The sequence below is a fragment of the Leptonotus elevatus genome, chromosome 13, assembly GCF_054856555.1.
Source record: "Leptonotus elevatus isolate MCC_2025b chromosome 13, RoL_Lele_1.0, whole genome shotgun sequence".
Lineage (NCBI taxonomy): Eukaryota > Metazoa > Chordata > Actinopteri > Syngnathiformes > Syngnathidae > Leptonotus > Leptonotus elevatus.
In genome coordinates, this window is record NC_141251.1 from 493,614 (window position 1) to 514,949 (window position 21,336).

The following is a 21,336-nucleotide window of genomic DNA, read 5'->3' on the forward strand; positions in this document are numbered from 1 at the left end:
CAAAAGAGGTTTTAAATGACTTCATGAGACGACAACAATTTGAATTACAACTCAATGGATCTCTTTGTGCAGATAATACTGTTAAAAATGTATATATGTTATCCCATATTTACTCTTGTAGCAAAGCATTTATTCAGCTTGTTTGAATCATGTGGCGGCTGAAATTCTTTGCTCAATTAAACTGTTGAAACCTTCAGCGCCAAAATATTATCATCTGCACGATGACTCCGCGATATCCGCCATGGTTGCTGCTGTGTGTTCCCGAAACCTTTAGAGCAGCAACAGCTATGCGACTCGCCAATAAAACGAGAGGGCGGAGCGTGTAAGAGATTGGAATCTATCTCGCGAGTCTCTTGTCTTCCTTCCTTGCCTTTAATGTTGGCTGGACTTTTTTCATTACCTTTCACACTTTCGATATGACGTTTACTTGCCACCCTAATATTTGCGTGTGCGTGTGCGAAGAGGAAAAGCGCGTTTTGCCACCTGCGTGCCGAGCGCTTGGATGTCGTGCTCAAAGGCGGTGTGCATCCTCTGCAGCGTCTCCACCGTGTTCTGGTCCCGGCCCAGCTCCTCGGGCAGCTTCTTGTGTTTGTCCAGCACGCGCGCCAGGATCTCCTTGGCGTCGTGGTAGAACTTGTGCAGCTCGAAGGAGGCGGCCAGAATCTGCGTGCGCGTGTCGATCAGCTCCAGCAGGTCGGCCCAGGCCTCGTTCAGGCCGTCCTTCCACTCGGCCACCGTGGCGGCGTCGCCGTGGCCCGCGTTGATCAGCTCGTCCGCCAGACGGTTGACGCCGTCCACGCGCTCCTGCCCGATGTTGCCCGTGTCGCGGGCGAACTCCCGGAAGCGCTCCTGCAGCATCTGGAGGCGACAGCAGAGCGCCAATGAGGCACAACCGCCACCAGATGGCAGCACTGCGGCGCTCCACAAGGCGGCCCTCGGCAACCGCAAAAAGGTTCACAAGATGATTTGGCAGATTAGCGGACGTCTGCGTTTGCCGTCAACGCAGCAAAGCACGAGTCAGAAGTTGTAAATGCGACAAAGCGGCCACTTGACGACGCGGGTTCTTGACGAACGTGGCTTTTGGTCACTTAGCGCCACTTACAGAAAGTTGAGCGCCAAATACGGAATATTTTGCTATCCAAAGAAAGCCGGCGCTAAATGTTTGCAGAATGAAAACGCCGTTCGGATGTTGGAGGCGTCGTAAACGTTTGCTTGATATGGCGAACGGAACTTCTGTTTCCTGCTTCTCTCATTTGGCAAATAACGGAAGACAACATTCTGTGGATCTTAAACGACACTGGGGAGGACGGTGATATTCAAAATAGAACGTATTCATACGTTTTTGGGAGCAAATGAGTGAAACGGGAAAAGAAGCGATTTGAGATTGTTACTTGAAAGTCTCGCTTCAAATTGGCCGCCAAATTTCATGGAGGAAAAGTTGCATCGCTTTTCAAGTCTTGTGTTTTGTTCGGTTTTCTGCCGGCGACTCACGGTGACGTGCTCGTAGTCTTGGCCCAGCTCGTGCGAGCCCGCCACCACTTCCCTCTCGGCGATCCACTGCTCCAAGTCGTCCACTTCCCGGTTGAGCTGGAAGAGGCGGAAGCGCTCGTCCAGCTTCCCTCGCCGCTCCTCCGACAGATCCTTCAGGCCGGCGTACAGCTTGTCCACCTGCGACTGCCGCATGCCGATGCGCTCGCTGCGGAGGCGGGGCCGACAGGCGTCAGCTGGCGTCGGCTGGCGTCACGTTGGCGTCGGCGCCGGCGCCGGCAGGGGGGCCCTACCTGTCGGGGTGCTCGGCGGCCACCAGGCCTCGGCTGGTGGCCGACAGCTGGTGGACGGTGTCGGCGTAATCCTCCACCGCCTGCTCCAGGATCTGATGCTTCTTCAACATGGCCACCGAACTCTGCTCGTCCTGGAAAACAACAAAACCGTCAAGCGTCTGGAAATAAACGTGTGAATGACATCAAAATGTAACAAGCTGGTTTTTTTCTTTTTTGTTACGCTGCTCATATAAATGAACTAAGCGGAGCGAAGAGCTAGCACGCTAACATTAGCAAAAGGCTAAGCGGCGCCGAGCTAGCACGCTAACATTAGCAAAAGGCTAAGCGGCGCCGACCTTGGCCTTCTCCTCGGACATCATGTAGAGCTCCTGCTCGCTCATCCAGGCCTCGGCCTCGGCGGCGTCGAAGTAGTACTGCTGCGCCTCGTGGGCCTCGCTGAGGCGCGCGTGCCGCTTCTCCGTCTCCTGCCGGATCTGCTCCCACAGCGAGCGCAACTGGGCCAGCCGCTGGCCGATCAGCTCGCCCGTGGGACGCTCCTGCCGCAGGATGTGCTGGCTGCGCTCAAAGATGTCGTCGTAGCGCGGCTGGTGGCCCCGGATCTCCTTCTGCAGGGTCTGGCGGCGGCGGCGGCGGCGGCGGGGGGCAAAGGGCATTGCGGTTAAAGGGCATTGCGGTTCCTTCCGCGCGACAGACACGACGAGACCGGGCCAGAATCCTACCTGGTTCTTCTTGATGAGGAGCTGCACCGTCTGGAGGTTGTGGCCGTGGTCGGTGGACGTGGCCGACGGCATCCTCTCCTCCACCCACAGCTGCGAAACACCACAACAAGGCGGTGAGGAGGAGTGGGAGGAGGAGCGGGAGGAGGAGCGGGAGGAGGACCGGGAGAAGGAGCGGGAGGAGGAGCGGGAGGAGGAGCGGGAGGAGGACCGGGAGGAGGAGCGGGAGGAGGAGCGGGAGGAGGAACGGGAGGAGGAGCGGGAGGAGGAACGGGAGGAGGACCGGGAGGAGGACCGGGAGGAGGAGCGGGAGGAGGAGCGGGAGGAGGACCGGGAGGAGGAACGGGAGGAGGAACGGGAGGAGGAGCGGGAGGAGGAACGGGAGGAGGAGCGGGAGGAGGAACGGGAGGAGGAGCGGGAGGAGGAGCGGGAGGAGGACCGGGAGGAGGAACGGGAGGAGGAGCGGGAGGAGGACCGGGTGAAGAAGGAAGAGGAGAATGAGGAAGTCGGTGGAAAGAGAAGCCATGAAGTACATGAAGGAGAAGAGAACAAGTCCGAGTTAGAGGAGGAGGAGGAGGAAGTAGAAAAAGGGCAAGCGCGCGTACGATCTCGTCCTCGACGTCCCGGTTGAACTGGTGGATCTCGCGGGAGGCCATCAGGTTGTCACGCCGACTTTGGAGCGGCGCCCGCAGAGTGCCAAACTTGCTCTCCACGCTCCTGCGCTGGCCGTCCACCTCGTCCGAACCTTTGCCTTCCCGACTCAGCGCCTGCGACTGACTCTGCAGCTCGTCCACCTCCTTCTGGCGCACCTCCACCTGGCTCTCCAGCATCTGCGCGCACGCACCCACACAAAGTCACAGGCGTCCAATCCGGGAAGCGCAAACCCTGACACGGTTTGCCTTCAGCCGCAAGTGCTTCTCCTCAAGCGGCAGGTCGAAGATTTTCATTTTCTGGACCTCCAAAATTGCTGACGGCCTGAAAAGTGTCGATATCAATTTTGTGTGTGCGCCAATAACGACCACATTCCGCATAACCGGCACGCGGGAAAGCCAGGCGAAGATGCTAATGTGCTGTGAGGAGACTTTGCGTGACATTTGCTCCTTCGCCACGCCGGACGAACATCGACACACATTTTGAGACTCCGTCGCAGGAAAGGTCCAAATGTTGGTCCGGAAAGAAGAAATGAATTACGACAAGATGGCCGAACAGCATTCAGACGGTTGTATGGGAATTATTTTCAAAATCTTTCAATTGCAAACATTGACCAAGCAAATAAGAACCCACAAATTCTTTCAAATTGGATTCCATTCAGAGACAGAATTGACAGCTTGGTTTCGATTTAATTGACGCCATTTTGATCCTGTTGTTTACGACAACTTTTACGAGGCGAGCGGCAGTTGCATTGTGGGTCAGCGCTATCGATACGCGAATGGCCGAGTCTTTAACGTCAACAGACCAATGCCGGCGACGCATGCCGACGGCGTCCTAAGATGGCCGACCAATGACGACAGACCAATGACGACGCATGCCGACGGCGTCCTAAGATGGCCGACCAATGACGACAGACCAATGACGACGCATGCCGACGGCGTCCTAAGATGGCCGACCAATGACGACAGACCAATGACGACGCATGCCGACGGCGTCCTAAGATGGCCGACCAATGACGACAGACCAATGACGACGCATGCCGACGGTGTCCTAAGATGGCCGACAGACCAATGACGACGCATGCCGACGGCGTCCCAAGATGGCCGACCAATGACGACAGACCAATGACGACGCATGCCGACGGTGTCCTAAGATGGCCGACAGACCAATGACGACGCATGCCGACCGCGTCCTAAGATGACGACGCACGCCGACTCCGCCCCGCGACATGGCGCGCTGGTCTCGATACGCTAGCGCTTTTGCGGCGGTGCGCCGACCTGCTGCTTCTTGAGCAGGATGTTGACGGACGTGAGGTCTTTGCCGTAGTCGTCGGACTGCAGCTGCCCGTCCAGGCCCGCCAGCCACTTGTCCAGGTCGGCGCAACTCTGCGTGAACAGTTCGGCCTTGTTGGCGTCAAACAGACATTTGGCTTTGGTCTGCGTGCTGGACTCCAGCTCCTCCCACATCTTCTTCAGCGACGCCAGCTTCTCGCGCACCATGGCCTCCGTCTCGGGCTTCTCCGCCATCAGCGCTTCGCCGTCCTGACGCCACAACAAAAAAAAAATGTGTTTTTCAAGTGATTGGGTGCGATTTGGCGACGGGCTCGATCCATTCATCCGGAGGCGCTTGTGTGTGTTTGCGTGTTTTCCGGCGCCGCCTTCTGACCTTCTGGATCTTGTCCAGCCATTCCTTGTTGGACTGCAGCTCGGCCATGAAGGCCTGATGCTTGAGCCACTTGCTGTGCAGGTTGCGTGCCTCGTCGTACGTCATGTCCTGCGCCGTCAGCATCTTCTCGTTGATCCACAAGGTCAACTTGGGAGGAAGCGCAACGCAGTCAGCCAACGCCGCCGCCAACGCCGCCGCCGCCACCAGAACAAAAGCACAAGACAACAAGGCGGGGACTTGCTGACCTCCTGGCAGTCCTGCAGGAACTTCTGCAGGTCTCGGTTGTCCTTCAGCCTCATGAGGAGCTCGCTGGCCGACGCTCGGTTCTTCTTGTGCCTGACGCAAAACGTTCACGCAAAAACCTCCTTCAACTTTTCACTCGGAAGGCTTTTTTCCCCAGCAAGAAGGCGTGTCGCACCTGCAGTGTACGGAGTCCACCTTGTCCTGGATGCGCTCGGTGTTGACGTTGCCGTCGGCGAGCAGCCGCCGGCCCGTGTCCACCACGCCGCTGATCTTCTCCTCGTTGGCGTCCATGGTGGTCATGAAGTCCTCCTGCTTCTTGATGGCCGCCTCGGCGCCCTCCGACGTGCTCGGCATCTCCGTGTGGGCCAACACGTACTCCTGACAAACACGCGCACGTTAGTGGCGGGAACGACGGCAGCAACTCCAGTCACAGCATCCATCTTTTTTTCAAAATACATTTTTTGAAACATTTGATCCTTGTTACAAGCGGTAACGTTTTTGTAACTTTAGAAAAAAAGAGGCTTTTAATTTTTGGATCTTTTAATCCGCTTAAATGGATATTAAATCCATTTTCAACTTCATTGCCACTCAAATGCGCAGACGGCAAAAAAGGGCAAAGAAAATATTGTCATCATCAAAGTCACTTTTTATGACAATGATCTTCATAATCCCAACACAATCGTAAAATGTGGTTTTTAAAGAATATATACAATATTTCATCTTCTTCTGTTTAAATTCTTCTTAGTAAGTCGCAGTGTCCCATCACCGGTGAGCCGATGCTGCCCTTGGGGCTAACGAGTACCCGCTGCCACAATTTGCCACATTGGCTAATAGAGCAAAAAGGCATCCGGATGTTTGCTGTCTCTTTTGGCGTTCAACCGAACTTACCGGTTATTGGAAGATGTGACTTTTTCAAATCACGCTCAAAGGTCACACGGGAAATCGGCCCATGCCAACTCATGTGTTGATAACATGTTGGCCGTCAAAATAGGTTTTGCGTCCCAAAAATGGTGACAATAATAATCGAGATCTGACGATATCATTTTTTGTTGCACGTGAAGGTGTCAGCATCGAGTCAGTTGTCAGCTTTTGCTAGCGCTGGCGGCTCACCTGGCGGCTCACCTGGCGGCTCACCTGGCGGCTCACCTGGCGGCTCACCTGGCGGCTCACCTGGCGGCTCACCTGGCGGCTCACCTGGCGGCTCACCTGGCGGCTCACCTCGCGGCTCACCTGGCGGCTCACCTAGCGGCTCACCTGGCGGCTCACCTCGCGGCTCACCTGGCGGCTCACCTCGCGGCTCACCTAGCGGCTCACCTCGCGGCTCACCTAGCGGCTCACCTGGTTGTTGAGGAAGGCCTCGGCCTGCTTGGTGTCCCGGACCAAGAGCTGGTAGGAGTGCGACTGCGAGAGGAGGTTGCGTCGGTTCTCCCACATCTTGTGCAGCTCGTTCCAGCCCGTGTCCAGCGCCTGCAGCCGCTGGCGCAGGAACATGTACTGCGCGTCCGTCTGTCCGCGCGTCACCATCTCGCCCATGTCGCGCATCTTCTGGTAGTCCTCCTCGTAGTTGCGGATCTCGTTCTTGATGGCCTCGTGCTGGCCCAGCAGCTTCTCGGCCTCGGCCAGCGTGTTGGGCTTGTCCTCCGAGGCGATGGCGGTCTGCGTGCGCGACAGCCACGACTGGAAGTCGTCCAGCTCGCGCAGGAACTGCTGCAGCTTGCTGGCCTCGCCCAAAGACGCCTCGCGCTTCTTCATGGTGCCCTGAAAAAACAAACAAAGAAATAAAGAAAAGGCGCGGCCGCCCTCGTCAAACGCATTCGCACCTTCCGGTTTGCTGGCAAAAACCAAGCTTCACACATTTCTTGCATTTGCGCAACACAACTCACAAAGAGGGAGAATTATGTACGAATGAATGATGACAAATAAATTGGACTTTTGATGCTCTTATTTGTTGATCTTAACGAGTCCCGATCTCACCTCAACGTGACAACTTGACCACCTTCCCTTGCATCACAAGTTATAGTGACGTGACGAGTTTGCTTTCTCGCTGTGCCGACACCCCAAAAAGGTTTCCTTTCGATAGGTCACTGGCGCGGCCAATTTAGAGTGCCTCATTGTCAGCCACAAGTGAAACACAGAAGAGTAAAGGGTGGGATTTTGACTCTTTTTTTTTTTTTTAAGTCCAACTTGACCAGCCTGTGGACTGGGGCTTTTTAATTTAGAGCGCCTCGTTGTTGGCCCAACTTGGGAGTTAGCACATGGAGCGGGGCTTCAGTCTGGTGAGGCTGCTTTAGAGCGCCTCGTTGTTGGCATGCACAACTCACAGAAAAGATGGCAGCACGAAGAGGGACTTTTTTGTTTTTTTGGGGACAGCGAGCGCGTGTTTGGGCTGACGTGAGCCCCTTTCGAGCATTTGTTTGATCACTGAAATTTGTCACGGACATAAACAAGCCTCCGTTTTTGTTTTCCTCGCCAAGGCCTGTGAAATTGCGACTGAAATGCCGGCGACGCGACGCGCGGGCGTGGCGAGGCGAGGGCGCACCTTCATCTCCTCCCACACGGCGGTGATCTCGTCCAGGCGACCTTTGATGGCCTGCGACTGCTCGGGATGTTCCGACGAGAGGCGCTCGGCCTCCTTGGCCAGGTCGCCCAGCTTGTCCTCAATGGCGGCCAGGTCTCGTTCCATGCCCGTCAACTTCCTCTGCAGCGCCATGACGCCCGCCAGGTCGTTGCCCAGCTCCTGGGTGGACTCGATCACCTTGGGGGAGGTCGCAAACCCGATGAGAAGGCGTCGCCGCGCGCGCGGCGGTTCGACGCGAGCGCTACCTTGGTCTTCTCCTTGATCCAGGACTTGGTCTCGTTGCACTCCAGGTGGTAGTTCTGCACTCCCAAGGCCGAGCTCAGGCTTTCCTTCTTCTGGTCCACCAAGTCCCGGAACTGACTCCACCTGACGAAGGCGAACGTCGGCCCGCTCTTCAATCTCGAACCGGCGTTTGGACTTCTCTCGAAAATGCCAAGATGGCCGCCACGCGTGACGTTACCTGGTGTTGAGTTTGTCCTGCTGGGACTTGATTTCCTTCTCGCCGGGATGTCCGCTGTGGACGAGTTGCCGGGCAACCTGGTTGACGACGGCAACCCGCGAGGCCTGATTGTTCATCTCGGGCTCCAAATTCTCAAACCTGCGCAAACAAGCAAGCCAGCGCCGCCGTGAACGGCGCATACGCGCACGCACGCACAAAATGTCCTCCTTGATAAGACGCGACAAAAATGAAATATCCGAAGTCTTTGCGTTCGCTTGCACAAGCGAAGACGCAAACGTTCTTTAAGCATACAAAGAAAAACAATCTTAGAAACAACGTTTTTGTTTTAATAAATAAAAGTGCTTGCTTGTATTTCTTTCTTGATTGACAAGATCAATTTTTTTTTAAATCACCAAACAAAAGTTAACCTTCAACACTGGAGCGCACTTCGGGGAATCGAGCGGCCATTATTGGTCGTCCGTTCCGTTACAAAGTCGTCACCGTTTTCAGCATCCTCGTTGTCTGTGAACGCATTTCTTAACATGCCTGTCGACTGCAGGTTCGAATTCCTCCCGTCAATGGAATCCAATCCCAGGACATGCTTGGAGGCCCGCGTCAGCCTAGCGTGGATTTTTTGATGCATTTCGCCGGTTAAGAGACAAAACGACGCATCCGCTCCCCGGATGTGAAAGTAGAAGAGCGCGATGATTGTTTTCTCGTCATGAATTCAAAGGAATTCATCGAAAGTGTTCAGCTTTTAGAATTGTTTTTTTTGCGATCGACTCGCTTTGCCGAACGTGCGTTGCTTTTCACGTTTTGCGCTTGAAGAAGCGCAATCGGTTAAGAGAAGGCGCGCGACGGCGTCGGGCGGCGTGTTGAGGTCTTACCGGTGCTGGACCACCTCCAGGTCCTCCAGCTTGTCGGGGATGTGCGTGCTGCTGAGCCACTGCTCCTTCTCGTCGACCCAAACCTCGCAGGCGCTGGCCTCGCTCAGCATCTTGTACAGCGCCAGCGCGTCCTGCAGCGCTTGCTTGCGGAGGCGCGCCAGCTCCACCACCTCCTTGTAGCGCTCCTCGATGCCCGCCAGACGGCTCCGCACCTGCCGGCGCCGCAAAGCCCGGGTCAAGCTCGGTCCCGCGGCCGCCCCCGGCCCCGCCCTCCCGCGCTCACCTGGGCCGAGTCGGCCTTCTCGGGCGGCAGCGTGCGCGCCTGCTCGTGCAGGGCGTCCATGACGGGCCGGTAGCTGGCGATCTCCTCGGCCACGTCCTTGTGCTTCTTGACCAGCGCCAGCGTGGAGAACTCGTCGTGGCCGACGTCCACGCTGGACACGATGCGGAGCACGTCCAGCATCCACGTGTCCATGTCGTCCGCGTCCGCCTGCGAGCAAACGCGGCCCACTTACAAACGCAAAGCGTCTTTGCGCCGCTTCCAAAATGAAAACATTCGCTTGGACAAAAATTCAAAGATGAAATATCTCAACTCAAGATGGAAAATCTGGCGTTGCTTCTCACTCACGTGTTTCGAGCATTTTTGGGCGTGTGAATGCTGAAATCATTCACACGCATTCTTTTTCCGATTCACTTTGTTGTCCTGCGTACCTTCCCACATAATACAACCGATTTACAGCATTCCAATTTCAACATGCCTGTTCGGCGGTTCGATTCCCAACTCTGACCGTCTCTTGTAAACGCGCCCACGAGCAAAAGACATGAATTGATATGCATTTATTCCTAGTAAATATATATTAGAATTTCCAATATCCACTCTAAAATTTCGGGTCAGAAATGGATCGATCCTCGACCAAGTCAAGAAATGGAAACAAAATATTGGTCATTTCCTTGAATTGGGTCATTTTGCATAAAACAACCCAGAAATCAAATTGAGCCATAAAGTGAATTGGTCCGTTTTTGATCCATAATCGGGTTCCTTTGGACTTGACTGTTTTTAGAGCGTATAACGCCGAAAGCCATCAAACCCTGGTTCACCATCAATGACGACTGAAGCGTGACGCGTCTTACTTGGAACTGGTGCTGATTGCACGCCTCCAGCAGGCCGGACTTGCGGACGGCCGACAGCCGCTCCAGCGCCGCCCACTGGTCCTGCCGCAAAACCACAATCAGGACGCCGCGTCTCTTTTTCTTTTTTGTTTTCTTTTTCAGACCTGGATGTCTCGGACGCGCTCTCGGATCTTGTCGGCGCCGAAGTGCTCGTCGGCCACCAGCTGCTCGCCCTGCCTGATGGTCTGCTGCAGGTGCGCGGCGCGGCCGCTCATCTCGTCCTCCAAGGCTTTGTGCTGACTCAGCAGCCGCAAAGCGCCCGTCAGGTCTTTGCCGTAATCCTCCGACGACAGGATCTGCTCCTTCTCGCGGATCCAGCCCTCCTGAAGCACGCACACGCACGCACGCACGCCGTTTACATTTTGCGCTCGTGCGCCGACAAAAAACACAAAAGCAACTCGATGGCGCTCGACGTGCGCGCGATCGCTGACAACGGCTGAAAACCGGTTGCGTGACGAGCAACCGCGACGCTCAACGAGTCATGAAAAGCGGTTGAAGGCAAAACTCCTTGTGCTGGTCAACTAATACTAATGATAATAATAATAATAATCCTAATGCATTGGACTTATTGAGCGCTTTTCTCGACACTCAAAGACGCTTTACCGAGGAACGGACACATTATTCTTGCACTCACTCATTCACGTGGTCTCGTCTAGTGCCTTGCCCAAGGGCACAACCGCACATGACTTGGGGAGAGCGGGGATCCCGCAGCCCACTTTCTGGTTACGGAGCGACCGTCGCTAACCGGGCCACGGCCGCTACTAACCAGATCAAGTCAACAAGCCATTAAACGACGTTCGCAAGCAGGATTAGAACACTTTGGGACGTTTTTAGAGCAGGTTTGTTTTTAATTCATCTTGATTTTTTTTAGATTCTACAGCAGGTTTGTTATTTTATTTTTCCCAAAAAGTTTTGTATGAGTTGAGTTTTGAATCACTTTTTCTTCTGTACGCATTTTGCGCAACGTGAAAATACTTACAATTCAAACGAAGCTCATCTATGATATTAACAATCGCTCAAATGATCGTTTATCTAGTTTATCTAGTTTCAGACATTTTATTTGAATGTATTCAGTTATACTATTAATTTTTTTAATTAACTATGAAGTTATATTCATGTGAATGAAAATGTTTTTTTTGGGGGTAGTAATCGCGCGTCCAATCCCGCCGGCCGTCGAGCGACTTTGTGAGAAACGGCAAACCTCTTCGGCCATTTCCCAGAAGAACTTCCAGAGTCGGCGCGACTCCTCCAGGCGCGCTCGGCGCTCGGCCGCCAGCTGGCCGAGTTCCTGGTAGCAGAACTCCATGTGGGCCACGCGTTCCCTGATGATCTGCGGGTCGCAGGGTTTGTACCCTGACCACGAAGACCACGAAGACCGAGGAGAAGATTTAGTTTTGACGCGGGCGCCAGATTCCCGGCAAACGGCGTCGGTCTCACCGTCGGAGTCGCCGGCGAACTTCTGCGCGTTGCCGTTGACGTTGCGGACGCGGTCGGCCTGGATCCCGATGTCGGCCTCCACCAAGGCGTGCTTGTGCAGCAGGTCCTCAACGCCCAGCAGGTGTTTGCCGTAATCCTGAGACAGCAGCAGCATCTGCGCAAAAAACCCAACACGTCAACCAGGCGCGCCTGTGACCGCAAAAACATGGTCGGATTGTCAACTGATGAGCACATCTGGATATTTGGAGAGACTGTTTGCAAAGATTGGCGACAGAGTCTCTCCACACTTCGCTTTCGAGCCACACGTTCATCATATCTTGACTTCAACAGGAAACTCACAATTCATCACAAATTTGACATCTGTTTAAATGTACTATATTTTTTTTTACGTTTTCGTACTCGTCAACATAAAAGTGGGGGTGAAAAATGTGAAACGAATAGAAATATGGGCTGCATCTTTTCATTTCATCATAACAATTCATAAAATGGAGTTAAAATTCAAACGATGTACTGTAAAAAACGAGTGTGATATGGATTTGCGTTGGTCATTTTTCTGCCACTAGATGGCATAATTGCACCTGTAAGACGTTGGCGACAGCTCAGTGCATTTTCCTTTTCATGCTAAAATGCGTGCGCATAATCTTCGATGGGATGTCGATATTTGCCGGCTTTAGCATTAGCATTAGCATTAGCATTGGCGGACGGCCGGCGAGCGCGCTGAAAACGTGCTTGAGCTTTTCAAAAGAGGGGACGACGACGACGTGACCTTCATCTCGTCCATCCAGTCCATGATGTAGAGCATCTCCTGGAAGACCTTCTGCATGCCGAGCGTCTGCTCCAGCCTCAGCCTGCGCGCCTTCAGGAGCTCCAGCAGGTACTCCCACAGGCGGACCACGTTGTCCTTCCTGGCCGCGACGCGCTTGATGTCGTGGTAGCTCTCCGCCTGCAGCTCCTTGGCCACCGACAACACCGCCTGCGGCGCAAAAAGCACGCCTTGGACCTTCAGCCGCTGCATTCGCCGCAAGAACTTTGCGACGCCAAGCGCCACCACAAAAAAGTGAAACTGCCACGAGAAGGAGCGACATTCAAGTACACAGGCGGAAATGGATTTCACAAACCCGAGCTTGCGTCCATTAAGTTGCGCTATTAAAAAAAAAGAAGAAAAAAAAAATTTCCAAGAAAAAATGTCACATTTTTGACCAGAAAAACGTCACTGAGGACATCACGAGCAAGGGTGTGAAAAGAGGGGACATTTTTGCAGGGTTGCGCGGTTCCCAAATTGCCACAATGATTGAAAACAGCAATGCACGATGTTCGTACCTTTTTCTTGGGACTCATTTTGTTTGCTCCAAACTTGAAACTTCAAACAAACATCAGTTTGCGATCACTTTCCCTTCTTTTAAATATATTGACGTGATGTGAAAGTTTTTCGAATATTTTGTGGATATCGGCGCGTCCCAAACTTTTTGGCGCGCTCCGTCACCTGAACGCGCTCCTCGTAGGCGGTGATGTCGGTCTCGATGGCCTCGTGCTTCTTGGTGGCCGCCTCCACCGCCTGCAGGTCGAAGCCAAAGTTGTCCTGCGGGAAGACCGAGACGCTGAAAATGGCGGAACGCCGGCCGCCGCGTCGGCGCCGCCGGCGGCGTCCGTCACCTGCGACACCAGCCGCTGGTTCTCGCTCAGCCACGTCTCCCGCATGGCGGCCTTGCGGTCGAAGCGGCGAGCCAGCTGCTCCAGTTTCTCCTGGCGGATCAGCTCCGTCCTCAGCGCCAACTCGCGCTCGTGCTCCGCCTTCTCCAGACGCTCCCACGCCTGAAAACAAAAAACGGCCGTCACCAATTGCCACCAGCGCTGAAAAGTCTCAAGAGGATTCCAACACGCGCCGACGTACGATTGACCTCCGTCAAAATTGGATTCACGCAACTGGACTGTTTGTTTAACCGACCAATCACATTTCAAATGAGCCTTTTTCCCGCCTTCTGATTGGTTGGCAAGAGCAAAAGTGTTGTTTGTCGGGCAGTGCATATTTACTGAAATGTGTGACGTCGGTGTCGTGTTTATGACATCAATATTGAATCAATATCATCAATATTGAATCAATATCATCAATATTGAATCAATATCATCAATATTGAATCAATATCATCAATATTGAATCAATATCATCAATATTGAATCAATATCATCAATATTGAATCAATATCATCAATATTGAATCAATATCATCAATATTGAATCAATATAATCAATATCATCAATATTGAATCAATATCATCAATATTGAATCCCGCTGAAAGCTTTTTGCCGCTGGATGGTATAATTGCGCCGTCACGATGGCATGGCGGTCACAAACGTCCCCGCCGACGCGTGAGACGGAGCAAACGTGTCGCCGGATGTGGCGCGATGACGTCAGAGTGGGCGTGGCTACCTTGTTGATGTCCGAGATGAGTTTGCCCTCGCGAGGCGTGTAAACCTTCTGGTTGTTGGCCCTCATCTTACTCTGGATGGTGAACAGAAGAACTTCCAGGTTGCCCTTCTCCGTGAACCTGCACGCACACACACCAGCAGCATCTCATTGATCCGAGTCATCCATTCGACGGAATTGATTGATGAAGAGGATTTTTAAAAAATATGACGATTCAAAGGAACCCCAACCGTCATGACAAGTTTGCTCGATATTATTTATTTGGTTGTTACTAACATAACTATGAGGTTCATTTTTCAAAAACGGTTTTGTTATCGCATTGTCATTGACGTGGCGACGCATCGAGCGCGTCGTGGCGTGGAATGGCGTCCGTCCGCCGAGCGATGCGAAACGCGTGCAAAGAAAGCAACGTGAGCGTCCGTCGTCAGAAATCACATCAAATGAGAAAAATGTCTTAAAAAGCAGCTTGGAATAAAAATCTTTTTCAGACCGGAAAACGTTTCCGTGGATGTTGTTGATGATGCGGGCAGAAAAACAAAAATCATTTCAAAGCTTTTTTGAGGGTAGAATAAAAAAAAAATAATAATAATAACGCAAATCCCCAAATCGATACCGGGTATCATAAAAGAAAAGAAAAGGCTAAATTGGCTGACGGAATAATCACATTTTCATTTGGCTTTTGTACAAGAAGTTAGAATGGATGTCGTGTGCGTGTGCGTGCGTGTGCGTGCGCGTGCGCGTGTGCGTGCGTGTGCGCGTGTGCGTGTCGTCCGCCATGCGTACGCACTTGGGCGGCTTCTCCACCGTCCTGTACGTGTTGAAGGCCTGCAGCTGCTGCTGGACGCCGACCAGCGAGTTGGCAAACTTGCGGTTGTTGAGGATGATGATGGTCTGCTCGATCCACTCCAGGAGATCCGACGCCAAACTCTCGTACTTGTCCACCATCTTCTCCGTCTCGATGGCGTGCTCCAGAACCTGCGAGAGCCAAACCATCGCGACCCGTTAAAACGCCAGCCGCCACCCGGCGGCCATCGGAGGCCGGCGCGTACGCAACCCGAACCCTAAAAACGACGGCCACCTCGCCGCGTACTTGAAGGGGCCACAAGGTGGCACTGCAGCGCAAGCAAAGTCTTTTTTTCCACATCAAGCGCTAAAGCAGCTTTAGCCAAAGGAAAGCGATTGTGGCGCGCTCACCTTGCCGATACGTTTGCCCTCCACCTTGAGGGCTTTCATCTTGGAGAAGTAGTGGTAGTACGTGACCACGTAGGTGATGATGGACTTCTCGTCCGGGTGGTCCACGCTGATGTCTGACAACATCCATCGAAAGAAAAGACGTCAGCAACATCAGCCAGGGTTGGCTAGCGTTAGCCGCATGCTAACGGCAACCGTACGAGCAAGTCGCATTTCAGACGGATTTGCCGAAAGCATTCAATGTCAGCACCAAGCATCAAACTGCCTTTTTTTTTGCATGGAAACCACTTTGAGGTACGAATGTTAGTGGGACAACCGCGTTCTTTTCAACAGCTGACCTTTTGCCTTTGACCTTTGTATGGCCGCCAGCACCAAATTGCAAACAAACAATTTGAAAATGTCTAACAGCGCAATGGAATCCTCTCGAGCAGAGGCGGTCCTGGAGGGCCGGAGTCCTGCAGGTTTTGGATTTATGATCAGCTCATCGGCACACGCCTGACGACGATCGAGTTGATTGGAATCAACGAACGCTCCGAAACCCGCGGGACGCCGATTGCTCACCTCGGATCTCGAATGTCGGTTTTGTTCAACAAACCTAATTTCTAATGATGGCAAAAGTTTGCATGCGTTTGTCATGTAATACGCTTTTTTTCTTTTTTTCTTTTTTTCTCCTCTCCTCACTTTGGACACCATCAAAGGATGCAAATGAGTCAAACGGACATCATCGTAAATGTTAATATGTTCTAAGCCATTTCAAAAGAAATAAACAAAATGAATGAAACGCGTGTAAACATCAGCAAAGTACAACAAACACAACATTTCGAAGACGGACAAAAGCTCATTAATTACTGTTCATAAAGTCCTCGCATAACACGCACGCACGCACGCACGCACGCACACACATCAAGCAAAGTCAAGCGTTTGGCGTCCCCGGACGGCGTTCTGACCTTCGGCGTCGAGCAGCTTGGTGAGGCTGAGGTGCTGCTCGGCCAGGTTGAAGGCGTTCTGCAGGTTGTGATGCGCGTTGGACTTCTTCAGCTTGTCGAAGTCGATCAGGTCGGGTCTGACGCGGGACAACAAAGACGCCAGCCGGCTGGTCACGTGACACGACAACAAGATGGCCGACGTTTTGGGCTCGGATGCGCAACGATGTCTTTTCGTTTCGTTGATTTAAATGCGATTTTTGTTTTTCCTTAAGAAAGACATTTGACTTTCAAATGTCTTTTCTCATTTCAAATCAATCAACAGTCTTGCAAATGATTTCATGATGATGTCATAACCTTGAATGAGTTTTGCGACTCTTGTAACGACATTTGGAAAACGTTTGCACTCGACAAACTGTTGTTTTTGATCTTTTTGCTAAGATTTGCATGCGCTTTGTAAGTCATACTTTTAAAAGCAGGAAAAGGAAGCGGCTTCCATTTGACAACGAATTTGGTGAGATGAATTTCTGTGTTGTTTTTAAAGCTGCCAAATCGATATGCAGATTTCCGCGCCGCCTTGTTTCGTGCTAACGACGCGCAACTGCTGATCCTCGTCTTCAGTTGCCGGCGTTTCCGTACGGCGTCGTTGCTTCTTGTCAAACGCGACCGTCGCGAGTTCGGGGAGGGTTCGAACCTGTGTTTGTGGATGATGGCGTTGAAGGCCATCCCGTCCCTCCAGCTGGTGGAGAAGTTGTGGATGTTGACGTTGGGATACCTGCAACAACAAGGCACACAAAAGCGATGCTTTGAAACGACGGCAAGCGTCGGAGCGAGCAAACGCAAAGTCAAACGGACGTGAGCTCGTGAGAAACGCATTTTTGTTTCGGGTCGGCTGGCAGGCGGCCGACGCTTGCGACCCGCTGCTCCAAAGGTCCGAAAAGGGAAAACGCAACAAGGTGCGAGAGCGGGCGACTCACCCGGCCGTCTTCATCTGACACCAGAGCAGCAGCGCGTCTTTGGCCGACTTCTTCTCTTTGTTGTCCTCCGTCTCCACGCTGATGTCTTGGATCTGGCGCGCGCGCGCACACACACAAGCATGAAAGACGGCATCGACGCCGCTGAGGTCCGAACGGAAAATGAAGCCCCGCCCGACCGACAACTCGTGACTTCGAATCAGATGAAGGCGAGGGCGACGGCGACGGCGACTCCAAGCGCGCTCGTACCTGGAAGCGCAGGATGATGGTCCAGATGAGGCCCAGCGTGAGGCGGTGGTTGCCGTCCACGATGTCATGCGAGCCCATATTCTCCAGGTGGACGCGCTGCTCCTTGAGGAACTGCAGGGCCTTGTCCACGTTCTCCAGGCAGTGGATCCTCATGCGGCCTTTGGTGGGTTTGGGCTGACGACGACGACAGACGGACGGACGGCGCACGGACGCGTCATTTCATCGCAATTGCGGAAACGGCGTCCAGTCGGTGTGCGACTGGACGCCGTGGCGACCGAGCACACGTTTAGGCCTTCCTCTCTTTCATCCGGACATTTGAGAAGTCACCAGAAAAATGTGCTTTTCTCTCCACGTGTTAACATCAAAGTCCGCGTTTGACTTTTTTAAATTCATGATTTTTTACATTTTAAACATACAAAAAGATGCCTCGATGTTAACGTCGAACTGTGAAGAAAGGCGGGAACATTTGTTAAAATAAATAAATAAATCCATCTCTCATGATTCTGGCAAAATGAAATCATTTATATTTTAACATTTATTTTTATGAGATGTATGAATGCATGAATTTGTCATTAAACTGTTTTCAAAATCCAACGTGTGCGCGTGCGTGTGCGTGTGCGTGTGCGTGCGCGTGCACGTACCAGCCTCTCGCCGCTGAGGACCTCGAGCAGCTTGATGAGCATGCGTCCGTCGCGGAGGTCCACGTAGAGGTCGGTGATGCGGCAGGAAACGCGCGACAGGTGAGAGTTGACCCATTTTGTGAACGTCTTCTTCTGGACCGCCTCGCGCTCGTCTGACCACAAAATCACACACACACACGCACACACTTGAAATTGACATTTTACGCGTTGGTCTTCCACTTTGATGTCAACTGCTCAATTGTTTCCAGCAGATAACAAGCACACGCACGCACGCACATGTGTGTGCGTGCGTGCGTGTGTTTCCTGTGTGTGCATTGTTCCCTGACGTGCACGTGAGGGAGGGGCTTCCTGTGTGAGAGAAACTTTCACGCACACACGCACACACATTCGCACACAGCGTTCAGCCCGATGACGTGAGGGGAACGTTGAGGAACGAGACACAGCAGAAGAGCACATACGCAACGTTCAGCAACACTGTGCGCGTGCGTGTGCACGTTAAGAGACATGACAAGCATTGTGTTGCTTTTCCGGCAAAGTAAAGGTCTAAGAAAACATGGTGACCCCAAACTGAGGCAGGAAAACAACAAAGAGGTCACAAGGTCACCTGAAGATGATTTTCATTCATTTATGATGAGGAAAACCTCACAAGGCCGACGTGCAAATAATCGCACCTTCAACACGCCAAAGTCAAAGTCTTCCGTTGCTCAACACAGGAAGTGTGTGTTGAAGTAACAAGAGATTGCGCTGTATTGATTAGGTGTGAGTATTGAGGTCGTCGATAACACACACACACACACAGCAACTGACTTGGGACGTGACCTCAATCCAAGGAAACGCACAAAGCAAACATGGGCGGGAACTTGACAGTCACCATCAATTGGGCGCACACACACTTGACATAAACCGACATCAACAAGCGCGCACACAACAACTTAAAAAAAAAAGCCCACACCCATGCTAATGTGGAGCGGGAGGACAACGAGGCACACGTCGCTCGCCACAAGCGAGCGGCAAAGCAAACGAAGACTTGTGGTGCATCACGAGACGTCAAGGTTCTGATTGCACACGCATTCCTCAGCATGGACACGCACGCACACACACAGACAGGCAACGTCTGTGGGCTAAGCCCCTCCCACAGCAGATCTCCACCAATCAGATTCTTGCATGAAGATGACAATTCAGCCTAAACTGGTGTGTGAACACTTTGATGGACTTTTTTTCCCGAACAACATTTTGACATCATTGACAACTTTTTTTCGATGCGACTTGATTGTCATGAAATGAAAATGTTTCTCATGTTTCAGGTGTTTTATTTTTGTTCACTTTTGATATTTTTTGTCGTATTCCGTCTTTAGTCTGCTCTTTTTTTTCCTCATAATATTACAACTTTTTTTTAAGGAGTAATTAGAATTTTTTTCACATGAAATATGGACATTATTCTTGGAAATGTAATATTTAGGAATATAATCTCCGTCTGATTATCAAAAATGAGACAATTAACCGATTATCGAACTGAATGACAATTTTGTGAACAAACCAAGAACAGAATCAGATTCAATTGAAGATGATTCATTGATTTCAAACAAAAACATTCATTGATTATTAGAATAATCCGATAAATACTTGGGCCGACCGCGCTCCGCTATTTTAATGATTCAATTATTTTAGTGATACAATATTTGTGGGTGCAAAAAGTTGGTCTTGGATTGTTAAGACGCTTGCGAGCGACTTTTCAGAAGCTGGCGGCTAACGAGCTAGCGTTGCAAAGAGGGGGCGTGTCATGCGTTGGCGTGACGAGCCGAGCGTCCAATCTGAGGGAAACCAGCCAGTTGCCGTCCAACATCTGGATCCACTAAAACACACTCGCATGTCTCTTGTATGTTTCCAGCTCACACGGATCACATGACGCTATCCAAACACACACACACACACGTGCACACGTGCACACGCACACACAGCCAGACACTCATCATGCGGTCATGGCAAAACACACACTTGCACTTGGCGCATTCCAACATTCCTGCCGTCCCACGAGAAGTTGGGCCGGCCCAAATCTCGTCCCGCTCACACAAATGATGGATTCCGCGCGCGCGTGCGTGTGTGCGTGCGCGTTGTTGCCGCGGCGACGAGCCTCCGTCAAAGAGGCTCTCGGACGAAACGGACAAAGCCAACGAGACCTCGCCGCAGTGATGTCATCACATAGAAAGGAAGTTAGTCACGTCATGTGGAAGCATTGCGCAATGCTAGTGCGCTAACATTAGCACACGCCCACACACGCTTTTGAATGAAGCTCCGCTATAACATCAGGTTTCATTCGGGGTGCTTTATGGTGGATTTTGAAGGGATTTCTTTTTTCTTTTTTGGGGGGGGGGGGGGGGGGGGTCAGTGCAGTACCACGTTGTGCCACAACATGCATGGCAGTAATGAGCTGTACTGGAAGAGTTGCAGCACAATAACAGTGCTTGTTCTTTGCGCTGTTTTTTGAAGGTTTCGTCTGTGCTAATTGACGTCAGCCCACGTAACGTTTTCAATACACACAAGTGCCTTGAGATACAAGTTTCATTGGTTCCGTGACAACACTTGTATTTCAAAAAAGTGGTCTGAAGTGCACTCACATCGACAAAAATAATTTGTCCAAGTGACCGCTTGTATCTTGAAAAGTGTGTAAGTCAAGACACTCGTACGTCAAGGCAGCACTTTACAATGTTTGGTTCCGTTTTGCTGCGTGTCGGTTTCTAACAGGACGTCACGGAATGTTAACGTTATTGAAACGTTGCGCATGTGACATTCCGGAGTGCGGAGCGCACAAAGCATCTTTTGAGTGTTGCGTCGCGGCGCTAACGAAGCAGCGTGCGCGCGACATTGTGGCGCCGTGAGGCACAAGTACGCGTCAGTCAGGTTGACATTCCTCGTCCTGGTCAAAAGTCCAGCGGAAGACGAGCGCAAGACGCTCGTGTGCCGCCAACGTGTTGTTGCCGCTTGTGCCGTCGCCGTGGCAACCGAAGGCCTCGGTCACTCGCTGTGTCAGGTTGTCACTGGAGCGTCCCGACATCTGTGATGTCACGCCAGCGGCGGCCAATCCGCTGGTGGAATCTTTAGCAGCCCCTTCAATTATTCATGCGTGTCGGCTCAGGGGGCCGGCAGGTGTTACACGCACTTTCTCTCTGCTTATTGTTTGGATGCAAATCATGTTGAGGGCGTCACTTGACAAAAAGTCACTTGTAACAATTCAGCACCTGAAAAGCCACTTCTGATCCATCCGATTTTTGCGTTTGCTGTAATAATCGCCACTCGGCTTCATGACACTTTGCATGCTAGAAGTCTTGAAAATGTGAGCGTTTTTGAAACTCATTTGCTCCCAAAAAC

At 52.1% G+C, this 21,336-nt stretch overlaps 1 protein-coding gene across 2 annotated transcripts in view; it reads right to left on the reverse strand.

Annotated features, from left to right (window-relative positions):
* Positions 1–21,336, reverse strand: part of sptbn1 (spectrin, beta, non-erythrocytic 1) — a 55,674-nt gene that overhangs the window by 12,355 nt on the left and 21,983 nt on the right. For both annotated transcript variants that reach the window (XM_086092504.1, XM_086092503.1), the window contains 31 exons: positions 17,971–18,122; positions 17,330–17,503; positions 17,084–17,175; positions 16,801–16,881; positions 16,131–16,246; positions 15,187–15,299; positions 14,780–14,967; positions 13,996–14,113; positions 13,221–13,379; positions 13,051–13,146; positions 12,334–12,540; positions 11,568–11,721; positions 11,332–11,483; positions 10,235–10,453; positions 10,092–10,172; positions 9,244–9,450; positions 8,961–9,172; positions 8,095–8,232; positions 7,880–8,000; positions 7,596–7,811; positions 6,395–6,814; positions 5,232–5,434; positions 5,059–5,149; positions 4,814–4,960; positions 4,426–4,689; positions 3,103–3,327; positions 2,501–2,590; positions 2,117–2,395; positions 1,782–1,912; positions 1,492–1,696; positions 484–858 (listed from right to left, as the gene is read on the reverse strand). In XM_086092504.1, coding sequence (XP_085948630.1) covers positions 484–858; positions 1,492–1,696; positions 1,782–1,912; positions 2,117–2,395; positions 2,501–2,590; positions 3,103–3,327; positions 4,426–4,689; positions 4,814–4,960; positions 5,059–5,149; positions 5,232–5,434; positions 6,395–6,814; positions 7,596–7,811; positions 7,880–8,000; positions 8,095–8,232; positions 8,961–9,172; positions 9,244–9,450; positions 10,092–10,172; positions 10,235–10,453; positions 11,332–11,483; positions 11,568–11,721; positions 12,334–12,540; positions 13,051–13,146; positions 13,221–13,379; positions 13,996–14,113; positions 14,780–14,967; positions 15,187–15,299; positions 16,131–16,246; positions 16,801–16,881; positions 17,084–17,175; positions 17,330–17,503; positions 17,971–18,122 — 5,426 coding nt within the window. The remainder of the gene's footprint in view (positions 1–483; positions 859–1,491; positions 1,697–1,781; positions 1,913–2,116; positions 2,396–2,500; positions 2,591–3,102; positions 3,328–4,425; positions 4,690–4,813; positions 4,961–5,058; positions 5,150–5,231; positions 5,435–6,394; positions 6,815–7,595; positions 7,812–7,879; positions 8,001–8,094; positions 8,233–8,960; positions 9,173–9,243; positions 9,451–10,091; positions 10,173–10,234; positions 10,454–11,331; positions 11,484–11,567; positions 11,722–12,333; positions 12,541–13,050; positions 13,147–13,220; positions 13,380–13,995; positions 14,114–14,779; positions 14,968–15,186; positions 15,300–16,130; positions 16,247–16,800; positions 16,882–17,083; positions 17,176–17,329; positions 17,504–17,970; positions 18,123–21,336) is intronic.